At 41.3% G+C, this 16546-nt stretch overlaps 1 protein-coding gene across 4 annotated transcripts; it reads right to left on the bottom strand.

The window, feature by feature from the left end:
- Positions 1-743: 743 nt before the first annotated feature.
- LOC103720102 (ATPase 11, plasma membrane-type) lies at positions 744-11689 on the bottom strand. Of its 4 annotated transcripts, none has more exons than XM_008809653.4 (22): positions 11536-11689; positions 11245-11421; positions 10980-11099; positions 10783-10881; positions 10516-10653; positions 10173-10307; positions 9888-10067; positions 9584-9790; positions 9158-9277; positions 8919-9038; positions 8698-8820; positions 8508-8612; positions 7857-8001; positions 4069-4233; positions 3724-3962; positions 3560-3592; positions 2843-2924; positions 2468-2628; positions 2035-2220; positions 1765-1947; positions 1496-1674; positions 744-1072 (listed from the first exon to the last, which is right to left on the bottom strand). In XM_008809653.4, exons 2-22 carry the CDS (start codon positions 11296-11298, stop codon positions 976-978), a joined length of 2871 nt encoding a protein of 956 aa, XP_008807875.1. In that variant the 5' UTR covers positions 11299-11421; positions 11536-11689; the 3' UTR covers positions 744-975. The 4 variants fall into 4 exon arrangements, with proteins under 4 accessions (XP_008807875.1, XP_008807876.1, XP_008807879.1 ...); XM_008809654.4 differs by having other exon boundaries at positions 11514-11674; XM_008809657.4 differs by having other exon boundaries at positions 11245-11383; positions 11536-11673.
- Positions 11690-16546: the final 4857 nt, after the last annotated feature.

The following is a 16546-nucleotide window of genomic DNA, read 5'->3' as shown; positions in this document are numbered from 1 at the left end:
TTAGTTACACAGTAAATCATCTTTTCAGCCGAGCATCTCTTTGTTTACTCTCCCAATGCTAACTAACTACTTTATTTCCCCTTTCTCGGACCACTCTTGCCGTAGGTTAGGTGCAGACTATGGGCCATTCTTTGAAGCTTCATTTACACCGTTAGCAGTGTCGTTGCAGCAGCAAAAGGACTTGCAAGAAATGAATGCTTCCTCCATTCAAAATTTAAACATGCCCTCTTTGTACCATTAAATATTTGTACGTGGTCCAAAGTCAAATAAATTATATTAAATACACTAGCTGCAAAATTTTCCTGATGCCAATAACCATCCAGCAGCTACTAAGGTGGATGGGATTTCTTTTTTAATTCTCAACGAGGAATGGATAATTTTTTTAAAAAAAAAAAAGTTTCCACTGGGATCATAGTTGACTCATGTCATGTCACCAATGTTGCCCATGTGGCTGATGCCTAAAAGGCCCACAATCTATCAACCCCAAAAGAAATGAACCAAACTTGCAATAAATTATCACCCACATGCAACCCTTGATGTGATTGCTCTCAACCAAATCTTTTTTTTTTTTTGGGTACAGCTCAACCAAATCTTTATGGGATTGCTCTCACAGGACGAGCTCCATATCATGTGCCAATCTCTGAGAGATCAATAAGATGACAAGGCACAAGGGCCTGCCCCTTGCATGTAAGCCTTCCGTATAGAAAGAAACCAGAAATGAAGGACAGCTAATGGAGCAGAAAGGGGAGAAAATGACTACGCATTGAACCGAAAGGCAAGGAAAAACGGGAGAAATAAGTTCCAGAAAAAATATCAAGATATAATAGTGTAGTTCATGTTAAGGGATGATGATAGATTACATATAAGCTAATAAGAGCCGGTCACAGAATTTACTCGTCAGCAGCAGAACAATGGATATTTTCTGAAAGTTCAATTGAGATGCTTGCCATTCCTATGGTGCTGAAGTTTGAGCAGTCACACGGTATAGGCTTGCTGAATGGTGTCAATATCCAAGCCCTTCAGCCTCACGACAGACTCCACATGTCCCTTTAATGTGTGCAGTTCCCTAAGTCTGCAAACATGCAGTAAGAAATATTCAGCTCCCGGACACAACATGATGTAAATTTGCACTGCTAACTGGATTTAGTTTTTAAATATGCCGTATGGAACCAACTGTAAAACTCCGACAACTCACTGTGGGCCCCCCTGTCTAATATCTGTGCTTAATTTTCAAATTATTTTTTTCTGTATTTGAATGCTCTGGTGATGCCGTGATCCCATCAAGTTTATAAAAAAATTTTAAAAAAAATAGAAAAGTCTAGTTTCGTAGTTCAATTATTATGTTAAAAGTACTCATGATTTGAGAAAAGGTCGCTGGAGAAGTGGGGCAGCAACCTATGTATTGGATATGCAGCACGTAATAAAACTAGTGGGATGTGAAAGGTAAACGGTAAAAACTAATTTTTTTTCTTCCTGTCAGGTTTCCTGGTCATACCTTGCAATCTCAGCTCGCCTTTTGGCCTCTTCTGCCATCTGATTAAGATCAGCGAAGCTGGTCCTCTCGCCGAACATCTTGGTCTCGGGAGGATGCAGCCCATGCAGTGTTCTCTGAGCATGTGCCCACTTGAGCTCCCTAGCTTCCTTTCCGAAGTCCTTCTGCCTCGTAAATGCAATCTGCAAGAAGAAATTATCCCATCAGTCAGCGAGGAAGCTGCATACCATAAATAGAATTTGTCCGTCGATGAGTTCTGTATTGCAAATTACTCTTTGCTCGATGACGAGATCCCATGCCCTCCCACTCAGAGCATAGCGGGTTAGGAACTTGATTATATCGAGTGGAAAATAGAAGATGATGTTGTAAAGCCAGATGACACCAGCCCAGCCCCATCCGATCCCCTTGATTGCAGCAAATCCCCAGTCGGCATACACGGCTATGAGGGTAGCAACCTGCATGTGTACATGATAACACATGACTATATATTTCTTGGACATCAGTCTTTCAGGCATTTGATCCGTGGAGGAGAAAAAACTCACCAGCTGTGCAACCAAGAAAGCAGCAACGAGAAAGAAACCGGGCCGCTCAACAAAGGACCAACTGCGGGATCGTGTCACAAATATGAGTGCCTGACTGATGGTGCTCACTTGCAGGTAGACTGCAGAGGCAAGCTTCTGAAAGTCATCCTGAGCTGTTTTCTCAAGGCTTTCGACATGGAATACCCGCTGACGAATGATCAAAGTATTAGAGCAAAAAAGATATTAATACCCTAAAAATAATGATCAAGCAAGAATGTGAACATCCCAGGCTTTTTAGGCATCAAAAACCGAAAGTGTTCATTTTAAATGCACTGGAAGCTTTAAGAAACATTACTCAAACAGACCGGCAGATTTCAATCAATTATAATAATCATTTCGCAGTCAGCAAAGAGAAAGTGAGCACAAAAGGTTCTAAGAAATAGAGTCATTATACCGGAAAGAAGTCGGTTTTGTATGCAGCCCAGAAGAAAATGACTGTCATCATCGCCAAATAGCCACCAAGGATGATTCCAGTTGCAAAAATCTCAGACAGTTTCCAACTGTCAGGCTGAGGAGATGGCTTCACCCTGTCCTTTGATATAGTCATTATGGTACCTAGTCATGCCATAAAAGAGTAGGTCATGTAGACTGGAAGAGTAGTGCGTGTCAAGAGTAGAAAGAATTGAGCATGGTCAATCAGTGCAGCAGGACGATAAATCTCACTAACCCAACAGTATATTGCAAGAGTAGCAAGTAACCACGCATTAGCTAATTAGGGAGAGGAGGGAGAAGGTGTAGGGGGAGGTAGATCATCAGAAAAAAGTATTACCATCATTGAGGATTGCAATGATAAGGACCATAAAAGGCGGAAAGTCAAAGTGCCAAATGAGAGCCAGCAGCATGAACCCAAGCTGTTGAAATAAAAATGTGAAGTGAGGACAAATTTTGCAATTTCTACTTAGATACGGCTGCAAAACCAATATATATTTGAAAGTAAGGCCCTTGGACACTCAACAAGCTAATTCACATGGTATCTCTCATGCAAGAAGAAAGAGTGAAGCAATAAACGAAAATAGAGGAATTCCTGGATCAGGGGACTCGGTAGATTCCACAATCCACAGATTTTTGGGCTCTCAACAATCACCTTTCTCCACCGAAAACTTAGATTTAAAGAGAAACAAACTCTTCCGAGTCCTCACACTTTCTCTTCTTCTGCCCATAACATCCACCCCCAATATGCATAGCTTTATTGGTTATTTAATAGGCCTTAAGCATTTTTATCGTATATCCAATTCATATTACTTGTAGCAAATTTATGCAAACTCATGCTTCTTAGCTCAGTGCATGTGCGTGGAAGATGGTTACACGAGCAAACAGAACATAAAACCAATAGAATATGTGCAGCTTCATCCCTGACTGCTAAATAAGTGGCAGACCGAGGCAACCCAAGTAAGTCATAATGAACACTTGAACAGGACTTAGTCTCACATAGAAGCATAAATTAATATTTCAAATACAAACAAAAAGGATAGCTTGTCAAACATACCACAATACGGATTGTAATTGAAACCGCATAGATCTGCAAAAAATAGAACCAATTTATCAAAACCAGCTCAAGCAAGTATAGAAGAACTGAAAAAGACAAACTCAAGTTGCTCAATGTTAATTGTTAGATAACACTATTGACTGATGAACACAGACACAACTTACAGTATAGTTTTTCATTCTCTGAAAAATGGCCCGACTGGTCAGCACAGCACTGATAATGACACTTAGACCAGGTTCCGTAAGAACAATATCAGAAGCACTACGAGCTGCATCAGTTGCATCAGCAACCGCTATCCCAATATCAGCCTTCTTTAGGGCAGGAGCATCATTCACACCATCACCAGTCATACCACATATATGCTTCCTTGCTTGCAAGCGTTTAACAATCTCATACTTATGCTCTGAAAATCGAAGGAACAAGGCAATATACTTTACCAGATTACTCCCAACTTAGAAATAAAGAACTAACCAACACTGTTTTAGATTTCAAAAAATCAGTGATGGTACCTGGAAAAACACCAGCAAAACCATCAGCCTTCTCTATAAGTTCATCAATTGGCAAAGCAGCTATTGACTCATCCTTGTTGTGGCCCAACAAAGCAGATGAGGGGTACATGTTTGTACCCATCCCCAAACGACGGCCAGTTTCCTTCCCTATGGCCAGCTGATCACCTGATTGAAATGGAAAAATCCTTCAAAGTTGGGCTAATGTCACAGAGAACATGTAGAACGCAACAAATTAACTTGTAAATACACATGAGAGCAGGCCAATCTCCGTCAGCTATATCAAGGGGAAGAAATGCTTAATTCGTAGAAGTCTCAACTTCTCAACTTGGTCTCCAGAAACATTGTAATGCAAATTGCCCACAGGCACGAGCATTTTTCACATAAATCAGGCATGTTTATTCTTTACATGTATGCAGAATGTTTGCTACAGTATTACTATTACCCTTCAACAAAAGGGCAAAAATAAAATAGAAATCTACATTGTCCGCATCTAGACCCAGTATCAGGAAGACTTGACCAATCTCAGAAGAATACTTAAAAGCCATCATAGGGTCCACAAGGTATAATGGTAATGTAAAAAATATCTGCATACCATTATTCACTCACTACTTAGCCAAAAAATTTGAGAAGTACGGGAATCTTCCAAAACCAGCAAAATGGCAATCAATAAATGCAATTTTACTGACTGGTGATAATGTGGTAGAAAAAAATATAACAAAAAAGAACTAAGAAAAAGTAAAGCTGCAAAGTGAGCTAATTCATCGCATGTACCTCTGATTTATAGCCTTAATTGAAAGATAAAGACACAAGTTTTATTCCAGTTGAACAGCTAAGCCTGCTTTTCATGTTCCCAAATACAATGCTTCCATTAATTCCTAGAAGTTGAAACAACCAATGAAGACTTCTTTTTTTCGAGAAATGCATTGGAATGTCATCATCAAGGTTCAAACCTAGAACTTCTTCAAGTGCATTCAATGAGAGGGGTGTCAACCAGTGTAACCAAGTCCTGTTGGCATCAATGAGGACTTCTTAACAACCAAAAACTTCCTGAGGTAAGTGTAGCATTATATTCCAAGATGATTTGTCTCATGGAAGCTAAGAAAGCCTGCAGGTTACCTTGTTGATGCTCAGGCCCAATTCACTCAGTTATCCTCTCTTTTATCCTTAGTCTCATCGAATGGAAATGAAGACCAGTTGGTTTGGAACCTAAATGGGAATGGAATTTTCTCTAATGCCTCTATGTATCAAGTCTTGAATACAAGGGGACAGATGCGTAGTTTTGCAGCCAATCCCTGGAATCTTTTTGTTCCTCTCAACATCAAATGCTTTCTTTGGCTATGTTGGAAGAAAAAAACTCAATACTACAGATTTGCTTGGGAAGAAACTTGGAAAAAAACTTGGAGGGTGCATTTTGTGTAATCATAAGCTGGAAATAGTACATCATTTGTTCTCTCAATGCTCCTTTTCAACAATCTGGAAAGGCTATCTTGTTAGGTGTGCTGCATCCTCAACACTTCCTTGAGTTTCTTTGTCTCGACTGGAGGAGAAGAAATTTTTCAAAGTCTGCTCCACCGATCTTACTCATGTTGATTGCAGCCATAGCTTGGGAACCTTGGAAGGAATGAAATTCAAGAATTTTCTTAATAAGCAATCTTCTGTGATAACCATTGCTTCAAGAGGTCTTCACTTATTTAATCATTGGTCGTCCCTATGTAATCACAAAGCCTTGTTAGTTTTTTGAGAGTTATGGTTGAAAGTGAAAGATCTTCCACATGCACTTTCAAAAGATTAGAATTTCACTGAAGGAAAACTTCTTGGGCACGCACTAAAGACAGAGATCAACATTACTTACTGGCGGATTTCACTGCATTTCTGAATATCATTTTTGTCTCTATTCATGCTTCTAATTGACATGTACGAACAGACTTCTCAGATCTCCTTGTTTTCCACTCTCTCTTCAAACTTGACCCAGTAAATTATACCTACTGAATAAAATTTGGGGGGCTAAGCCTCCCTTCATCTCAAAAAAAAAAAAAAAGGATTCATGGATAATGATATTGCATCTCAGCATACAAGTAACTACCAAATCATCCGTCACTTGGGTCTACAGTCGCCGTATGAGGATGGTCCAGCCAGTTTCTTTGTGATTAGAGTGATTTTGCTTTATTTTGATAGCCTTTGGGCTTATTTAGGTATTTTGTTATTTGATAGCCTTTGGGTTTATTTAAGTATTTTGTTATTTTTGAGAATCTTATATATATGTTGGACTGTATGTTTGTATGGGGTATGCTATGAATGGAAAAAAAAATGATTCTCTTTTTTTAGCCCTGGTGTGAAGCCAAGAGCAAGAGCTAGGCGTAAAGCCTAGTTCCTTTCCTCCCCTTCCTCTCTTTTCCTTCTCCCTTTTTCTCTTCCTGTGCTGTTCGGCATCAGCATTGGTATCAGACGAATATTTTTGTTACCACAAAAATCTGACGAATATTTTTGTTTCCACAAAAATCATGTGAACATACAACATAATATATATTTAACAAGAAAAGTTTTGTTTGTCCATATTCTGGAGAGAATAATACCATCAACAATTAAAATCGATAGAAAATTTTATCTAAATGTCAGTGTTTTACCTCTACCTTCTTATAATTCAATCAGGCTTTTTACAGGTTATTATTAAGATACTCGAGAGACACCCATAGATTTTAAGTGATACAAAGCTCCAAAATCTCCCGCATTCACCAGCTTATTTATTCTCAATTATCTCTCCAATAATCAAGTCTTACATCAATGAGGACTTCTTGACAACTGAAAACTTCCTGAAGTAAGAGTAGCATTATATTTCCAATATGATTTGTCTCATGGATAATGATAATAATATTGCATCTCAGCATACGAGCAACTCTAAAAATACAAAAGATTTTTTTGTATCCACAAAATTCAGGCTCATTCATCATAATATATATTCTACAAGCAAGTTTTGCTTCTTCATATTTGAAGAGGATAATACTATCAACAACTCAAATTGCCAGAAAATTTTATCCAAGCAACAGTGCTTTTCCTCCCCTTTTTATAATTCAGTTAGATCTTTAAGATATTAAGATACTCAAGAGACACCCATAAACCTTAAGCAATACAAAGCTCTAAGATCCCCTGTACTCGCCAGCTTATGTATTCACAATTATCTATGCAGTAATCAAGTGTTTTCTTCTACTTAATAAACTACGTACAAAGTGCATCTGAGAACACCAGGTAGACCAAGCCATGAACAGACTGAAGGGTGATCCACTTGAACTAGATCAGGACTACTAGTACAAACATTGCATCAATAGGCGCAATACTAATGTTGCACACATATGAAGTCCAAAACAAACAGTAATTCACCATTTTTGGATTCGTGAAATCAAAAAACATTTTATATCTGCATTTTACATCTTATGTAAGATAACTTTTGTCAAGCCCTCAAGAAAAGTAGCTCGAGTTGGAGCCTTCTAAGCATCTTGACCTATTTAAGCCATTGGCATCCGGTGCTCCACTAACAAAATGCTTTGGAGGAACTTGTTCCCAGAACCCATTAAAACCATTAGTTGATATTCTGATTTCACCTATTAGGATGCCATGGTTAAGATCAAGAATCCTTTTGTCAAAAAGAGCTCTCAAATATGTATGTGATTTCTTCAGAAATCCCAGATGATGATGACTTTACAGAACCAAGATAATGGCTTACATAAAATGGAAATTGCACATCAACAAATTCAGTTATTATATAATGTGATTTTCAATGAGAGAAATCAGACCTGTGATCATTTTGACATTAACACCAAGGTTGAGTGCCCTCCGAATTGTTTCTGCACTGTCATGTCTTGGGGGATCAAAAAGTGGCATGAGGCCAATGAACTGCCATGGACTTCCTGGACTCTCTTTCCTTCCTTCTGGAACTTCCTGCGCAATAATAGAGATAAAACATAATCAGAACACACAAACACTAACATATGTACATAGATATACTAGTGAATGGCCGCATAGCAAAGGTTATCATGTCAGCCAAGATCTCAGTCTGTATTGGTATTAGGCACCCTCTGGTACGATATATGGATAATCATGGGCCCTATATTCTTGGCAAATATAGGCCGATAGATTCCGGAATATCAGCTGATACAATAAAAAATTATCAGCCAGTACTGTTCATTCTTTTTTTTTACATCCCCCAATAAAGTTTAGAATTAATGGACTTCAAAATCAATGCCTAAAATTAGTTGCTTGTCTCAGTTCTTTACAAATATCCCCATCTTCTATGTTGGCCAAGATGAACAGATATCTTAGTTCATCTTGGTATTGGTTGCCCACTTAAATGAGATGACTAACATCTTGTCTTCAAAAACCTTCCCAGATAGGTGTGATATGAATCAAAAGAAATAGGTATACAACCGGGACAGCAATTTTTTCACCTGATATGCAACAGCAAGCGACCGAAGCCCCCGCTCAGCAAATTTGTCAATCACAGCATGGACCCTGCGCTCTATCTCTGACTTGTTATGTGCAAGATTTAAGATCTGCGTCATAGTTACAACAACCAAGTTAAAAAGGAACATATGCAACAACAATAACAAGATAATCAGAATGTCAAGAGAACAAGACCTGTTCTGGAGCACCTTTGCTGACACGATGCATTTTGCCGTCACTATCAATATATGTTAAAGCAGTCCTTTTGTCAGTAGGATTAAATGGCAGAAAGTGCACCTCTTGAATACCAGCTCGTGCCTTTAGAAGGCAATCACGTAAGAGAGACAGATGGATAAGAATCTATGCTGCCAAAAAAAATAGGCCAAAGGATGTGGAAGTTCCAAGTTCCAACCTACCTCCTTTGGGTCTGCAAGCATATTAACTATAGCAGTGTCTATAGCATCTTGATTCTCAGTTCGTGAGGCTCTAGCAGCCATTAGAATTACAGTATCTGGAGTTACACCTTTTGTGAAAACCTGACAAATACAATGGAGTGCATCAATTTGTCTACGTGAGTGAAAGATTCAAAGAGACACAAGGAATCCTGTAAAATTGTTATTGGAAAGGATTTAATAGCCAAAATGTTGAGTCTGACCTCGACAAGGTTCTGGTCCACTGTTAGCTTGTTAAGAGTAAGAGTTCCTGTTTTGTCACTGCAAAGGACATCCATGCCAGCCATTTCTTCAATTGCAGTCATTCTCTTCGTGATGGCTCCCTACAATGATCCCCAGCTTCCTTAGAGTCAAGCAACTCAGTGAAACAATTATTCAACTTAAAAATAGAGACCTCAGAGGCATTTAGATATGTCTACTCAAGAACCTATCCTGGGAGAAATCTTCAGCCTACACAGCCAGTTTTTTCCAATCATGATTTATTTTCATCTATTGCTTGAATTGGTTTTGCCATAACAATATACCTTGGTTCTCATCAAACACATGTCATGCACGGTTCCCCCAAAGCTAAAATTACCAGAACACTATAGTATGAACTCTCTATTACGTAAAAAACTATTCCTGCATACCTGCTGAGCTAAGCGGTGAGAGCCAATTGCCATTGTGACGGACAGAACTGTGGGCATGGCTATTGGAATCCCGCCAATAAGCAGAACCAAAAGATTGTCAATTCCAGGGCGGTAGGCCCTGTGTTGGATCGGATACATAACAATAATCTCGACACACATTCCCACTGCAATCGAACAAATACAGAAATTCCCGATAGCAGTCAAGACCTGCATTGCAAATGGCAAGGAATATTAAAGACCAGATCTTTCTGAAAGCAGGGAAAAGGCAAAATTCACTCAGAGATATTAGATATTCCCAGCTTGCCTTTTGAAAGTGACCAACTTGGTTCGTTGAGTCCACGAGATGTGCAGCCTTACCAAAGAAAGTATGAACACCCGTAGCAATAACGACAGCCTCGATCTCGCCCTGCTTGCATGTGGAACCAGAGTATACACCGTCACCTGGACCTTTGGTAACTGGAAGTGATTCTCCGGTAAGGGCAGACTGTGAAACATGAATCAAGCACAAAATTATAAATCCCAAAATTAGTCCACATGGATAGACACTGATTCTGCCAAAGTTAGGAACAAGACAGAGGATGGTAGGAACCTGATCAATTTTTAATGGATCTCCATCAAGGAGACGGGCATCTGCAGGGATGATATCCCCAAGCTTGATGCTAATAATATCCCCGGGGACAAGGATGGCCGATTCCTCCTCGCTCCACCGGCCATCCCTGAGCACCTGTTTTTTTTTAAATTTATTTTTGTTTAGACACAGAGAGTTAAGGTTCTTGTAACAAAGGCAATTTTCAACCTTTAACTAACATAAAAGTTCTCAAAATTCTTGCATTACATGCTTTTGGAAGTACAAAAGCAGATAACAGGAACTGGGATTGGCGACATATGTATGTGATTTAAAAAAAAAACGGTGGGATGGAGAGCACAGGAACCTTGGCTTTGGGGGCGAGGCGGGCCATGAGGGCTGCCGCGGCATTACCAGCATTATTCTCCTCGATGAAGCTGATAGTCGAGTTGATCACAAGCAGGGTTATAATCCCGACGAAATCCTGCCAGTCTGGGGGCTTCCCCTGTTGAACAGAACCAAAAACCAATATGCATTCATTAAAAAAAGAATTACGCAAAGAAATGCAACAATCGAAGAAATCCATAGAAAACAGAGCAGAAAACAATCAGATGCTGGTGTTTCCGAGTCTGACCCCTCCGTTGGCGAGGGCGATGGCCATGATGGCGGCGGCCTCCATCACCCACGACAGCGGGTTCCACATGAACCCCAGGAATTTCAGAATCTTGCTTTCCTGCAACCACAAACACATAGAAGAGGGGAAAAAAAAACATAAACGACGATTCTCCCGCAACTCTATCAGGAGAGATGGTAGGGGAAATAAAGCAGAACCTCCTTTTCCTCGAGCTTGTTGTGGCCGAAGATGGCGAGCCGCTCCTCGGCCTGCTCCGTCGTCAGCCCCTCCCGGGTGCATCTCAGATTGTCAAAAACCTCCTCCAAGGGTATGTTCTCCTGCCAACAATTCCCATCCAAAATTGTTAAAAAAAAAAAAAAAATCTCCCATCACCAACAACAAAAACAAGAAACGGAAAAAAAAATCGGGAAAAAAAAAAAGGAAAGAAGGAGGAACTAAGAGAGAAGAGATCGGCGGGTTCACCAAATCGACGGCCTCCTTGAGGACGGCATCCAGTGTCGCCGCCTTATCACCCATCGTCTGAAGCCCACGCCCGTTCGCTCTCCTTTAATCTCCGTTTATTTCTTTCTTTCTTTCTCTAGTGCTGCTGCGGCTGAAGCTTCTAAATCAGAGAAGGGCGGAGTCGGGGTGAGTGGAAACCTGCACAGCCCGGATTGCTTAAAGGAAAGAGAAAAGGAGTGTGACCAAAAAAAAAAAAGGCAAAGCCAAAAGGACGAGAATGATTAAAATACCGAGCGAACGGTGAAGAATCACCTCTCTAGCTTTCGGCACCCCTAAAATTCCATCCGGACAGAGACTCCCACCCAAAAACTAAAAGAAGAAGAAGCCGGGTTTGATAAGGAAGTGGGAGAGAGAAGGAACATGTGGGATGGGGGATAGAAGAGATCAGAGAGAGGAGTAACTAGTAAGAGCGCGTTTATTAAAAAGAGTGGGCAAGGGATTTCACCACCACACCTTCCGAATAAATGGGGCCCCAAGCCGCGCATGTACTTGGCAGGTACACCTCCCATCTCCTTTAATTACATTTAAACCCCTCTTCCCGCATTAATTTCCACTCACCTAATGCCACTATTTCGTTTGTTTTTCTAAAAAAAAATTGAGTGCGACTTTGTCGTTCGCGAACAAAGGGAGGATATGGCAGGTTGGAGATGCTCTACCTGGCAGGATTTGAATGGGTTCGTAATGAGTTTGGTGTTGCGTCGTAGCGGCGGATGCCTGTTTAGAACTCACCGCCGCTCGCTGAGAACCGGCGCGCGACTGCCGGTTGGGTCACGCTAGGGAATCCCACAGGAGGCATCGGGGGACTCGGAGGTGGGAACCGGAGACTCGGGGGATTATATTACTCTTTGATTCCAGCGTTCGGTGCATTTGTCCTGTAATGCTGCAGAATGAAAATACTGGCCGTCCGTCCTTTCGCTAAGGGAGATCTGGACCGTCCGCGTGCATCCGGCTGCTGCTTTCATCCGCGAGAAGCAAACCTCTGGTATCTGACAGCTTTCGCGTGCTACGGATCAGTTTTCTTGGAATAACGGCTGCCCGGATCATCAGATGCACCGCACGAACATGATACAACAAAATGCCTTGAAGTGCCCAAGCAACACTCCTACAGCCAAAATGATTAACAACATAAGCAGCCATCCAATCCATTGCTTAACATTGTCCAGATATCTCGAAGCAAGGATGGCCCTATCCATTACCTCTTGGATCCTTTGAATCTAACTGATAACTATATTCGAGTCATCTTCCAGAATGATAGAACTATGACAAAGACATGCCCAAACAGCCTTCAGCTCCACATCGAAAACTGAAATGTCGAATAGCTGATAACCATCTGTAGCCATCATTCTAGCTAACGGGTTTCGAATGTACGTGATGGATGGCTCTCACGCGGCTTAGTTTTCTCTATTTAATTTTTATCCCATATTTATCCAGGTCGAAAAGTATATATATATATAGAAAAATATTAATTAAAAAAAATAATGCTGTGACTCTTTCTTATTATAAGGAGGCCAGAAAAAAATAAAGATTGGGATTGACAATAATAATAATAGCAAGGGAAGTCCCCAGGTTTTTGTTCTCTTGCCTGCATCCTGCAGGACACCGGAAATTTAAAAAAAAAAAAAAGAAAGAAACGATAACGATAAAAAAAAGGGGGAGGTACAGAGGCACGTACGGTTTCGGACTACAGTCTCAAGAGTCCATTTCCTTCTTTCTTTCTTTTCTATCTCGCAGACGGTTGAATTAGACTTCCAAACTTGACGCCCAGGTGACTCCTTCACTTAACCACGGTAAACTCTCATATAATTCCATCAAGTATTGTGATTAATATATTTTTTACCGGATAAGCTGCTACTAATAATTCAACGATAGTGTGCTATAATATCCTTCTTTTAATTCTATTTTACGTTACCATTCCTTTGGTGCTCTTACCTTATCTTATTCCATGCAATATGGCACGTGGTAACTTTTCCAGCTTTTCGCGTGTAAAGGTGCAGTGTGTTTCGAAAAAAAAAAACAACTGATTTCACGGGATGCCACGTGGCGGATTCCAAGGGTTTGCGGTGGGTGTTCGATTTCCGGCGGGCCCCACCGGGGGTGTGAACCTCACCGGTCAAAATGTTTGGTGTGGATAGGTCGGTCTCGGGTCTCACCAACCTCTCCTAGCGAGTGGGTGATGATGGTAAATAAACGTAACGGGCGTCGCGTTGATCGGACGGTAAACCTTTCGGCACACGTGCGCACGTCGGACGTTCGACGATGGCTCTCCGCTGATCTAACGGCTCGGCTGAACTATGGACGGGAAAGACAGGAGGTGCGGCCTGACCACGAGTGTACGGAATTCGTATGCGAAATTTCTTCCGTACAATCAAGGCGGTAGTTCGATTTGTGTCGGGTATCGCGGGCCCAACTCCCCGCGCGAAACCACGAGGCGAGATTAAAGTTGGATACGTGTCATGGCTACAATTAGGATGCAGGGGATCCGCGATTAGGATATTCGGAGTACCGTGTACTTGTGTACAAGTCCATATCATCTCATCACTCCGCGGATCCGATTACCGCCTCCCTGATTATTCTACACCGTTCCTTCTTGCCTGTACTTTCTCTTTCATTATTTTTGTCTTTACATAAATATAGAGTGAAGTTTTCTATGTTCTAATTAAACAAGATGTTTTGAGGCCCCTATGCCAGGAATATTATACTATATTGAAAGATATAAACATGATTTAGTGTAAAAATATCAATATATGTTCTATAAACATTAATGATTAAATACTTTCTAATAAAATGATTTGTGTCGATTTCTTTGAAAGTAATTCTAGGGGTAGAGGACGAGCCAGATTGTGGTCAGAAAGATGCAAAGAAAAAATAGCGAAAGGACCCGTGCTAGAGCTTCTCATCTGCAGAAAAAGTATTTAATTTTATAAAATTTTTAAATGAGGTGAATTATTTCACCATGCATTTTTTCAAGTTACAGCTATAGATTGATTAGTAAAAATATGGCAATTATTTTATTCAAGGTATGAGAACTACTTCTAAATGTAGTTGGGGGTGGCCGTTTCTAGAGTTCCACGTTTTCATTGTTTTTCCTTTTTTTAGTTGAAAGATCAATCGTTAATAAATTGTACGGAGAAAATATAAGTCTTTGTATTTTATTCTTTGAAGAAAATTGATTTACTCTAGATGACTTTATATGTCATGAAAAAAGAAAAAGACATTTTAATATAATGTTACCATGCTCCCAAGTATCTAGAAATTGCGGAGACGTGTCTCCGAAGGATGAATATCCAATTATTAAGACATTCGACCAACTAAAGATTGAATATATTTTACAATTGATTAACTAAAAACAAGTTGCGAATTAAGATCATACCACTATCCAAATTTCTACCAAAATTTTAATTTTCAACTCAGCGTGGTCACCTCTCTCTCCAACTTCACATGCCATGAGATAAATCTACCCATGCTATCACCTACTACACGCAGGCCGGTCAGGATCTTAGCCGGTGATGCTGTCCAACTACTAAACCAACTCCTGAAACAAGAACAAGAAATTAGACCTCTACGAAGCTTCTTTCCTAAAACGGGGACTACATAGTACGATATGATCTAGAACACTGGAAGATGAAGACAGGACCCTTGTGGCGTGGATTGCCGGTATTTAATTTCCATGGGACCCATCACCCTGGCCTTGCCTCATCTTCCAATCACAAAGAGACCGGTGCAGGGAAAACCCTTCGTGCTTAGGAATTTTAAAAACCACATCTCTCTATCTTTCCGCGAGGCATCCACAAGAAACGAGAGCGGACAAATGAGATGAGGTTGGCATCTTGCTCTACGGAAGCACCTTAGACCAAAGAGTGGCTGCAACGCTGTCCGTAGAACTCGAAGCGATCGTTGAGATCGATCCATTACGGAGGGTGGGACCCAGCGGGGTGAGTAATTGTCACTCCATCGCGAGGGGGTTCTTTCCGCATTATGGCGAGAAAAGACGAGGAGTCGCGGCTAAAACGGGGTGCGCGTGCTGCAATAGTCTTTGCCTCTCGGCGAGGAGAGCAAGACTTGTTTGGCCGCTTCTCTCATTAGTTTTGGACGGCTCGTGGCCATCGTGTTCTTTCACAGTGGCTAAAGGTGGCCAAAGAGAGACAATTTAGGTGCTATTGGAAAGAAAAGCAACTTTGGAAAGAGAGCGGTTGATTGGTATAGTAATATTGCTGAAGGAAAATGAAAGCAAGCTTTAGTTAAAGATGATAACAAAAGTTGAATAATTGGTGATACCATCACTTGCATGAGATGAGTGAAAGTATCTGTCACGGCATCTGTGTTTGCATGCCCATGTTATACGCATGATGCTCATGATGGTGATTTAGATGCTCTGAGTTTGCACGCAAATGGATTGGGTCAGGGTCAAGTAATCAAAACTCCTAGCACGATGCATGAATTCAATGGCTCAAGACGTGTTTGGTCGGGAGTAGGTATTGGACTGTGTATATATCAATTTCTGTAATGGGATTTTGAATCCTTGTATCCAAAACCAGTTCAGCACTTGGATGTTACTCCCGCCAAACTATGCCCGCAGAGCGGTAATTTTTTTTTTTTTTTTTGGCACAAATGTGGCTCACACTTAGAGTTGGGCATTGGGCCGGGCCGCCCATGGCCCGGCACGAAGCGGGCCGTGCCTGGCACGGCCCGATAGCTACAGTGCCGGGCCGTGCCTGGCACGGCCCATTTAAGGGGGCCGTGCTGGGTCACAGGTTACTGGCCCGCGGGCCGAGCCCGGCACGGCCCGCTTCGGGCCTGGGCCGGCACGGCCCGCTCTAGGCCCGCGGGCCAAGCACGGCACGGCCCGCGGGCCAGCCTGGCACGGCCCATAAGGGCCTGGGTCGGGCTGGCCCGCGGGCCTGGCACGGTCCGGGCCTGGGCCCTGCCCGGCCCGATAAAAATTAATGCTTCATAAATTTTTTTAATAAATTAATAAATATTGAAAACTAAGGATTTATGAATATAAAGCCACCTTAATGGTGGGGGTTTTGGCATAGACCCCTACCAGTTTATTAATTTAAATCAAAATGGTACATGAAGGGAGGTTTGGACCTTGGTCTGACCTCCAGAATATAATAAGAAAGGGCCGAGGTTCGGACCTTGGTCTGACCTCCAGAATACAATAAAAATGTACAATTATAAAAAATTAAGAAATCTTACTAATCATCAGTGATTCAGTGAATCAGTATTCACTCTTCAGTCTTCAGTAGTGTTTGTATCATCA

Source organism: Phoenix dactylifera, chromosome 16 (assembly GCF_009389715.1).
Source record: "Phoenix dactylifera cultivar Barhee BC4 chromosome 16, palm_55x_up_171113_PBpolish2nd_filt_p, whole genome shotgun sequence".
In the NCBI taxonomy this organism is placed as follows: domain Eukaryota; kingdom Viridiplantae; phylum Streptophyta; class Magnoliopsida; order Arecales; family Arecaceae; genus Phoenix; species Phoenix dactylifera.
The sequence above is the reverse complement of the archived record's forward strand: the minus strand, read 5'-3'. Positions and strand labels throughout refer to the sequence as shown.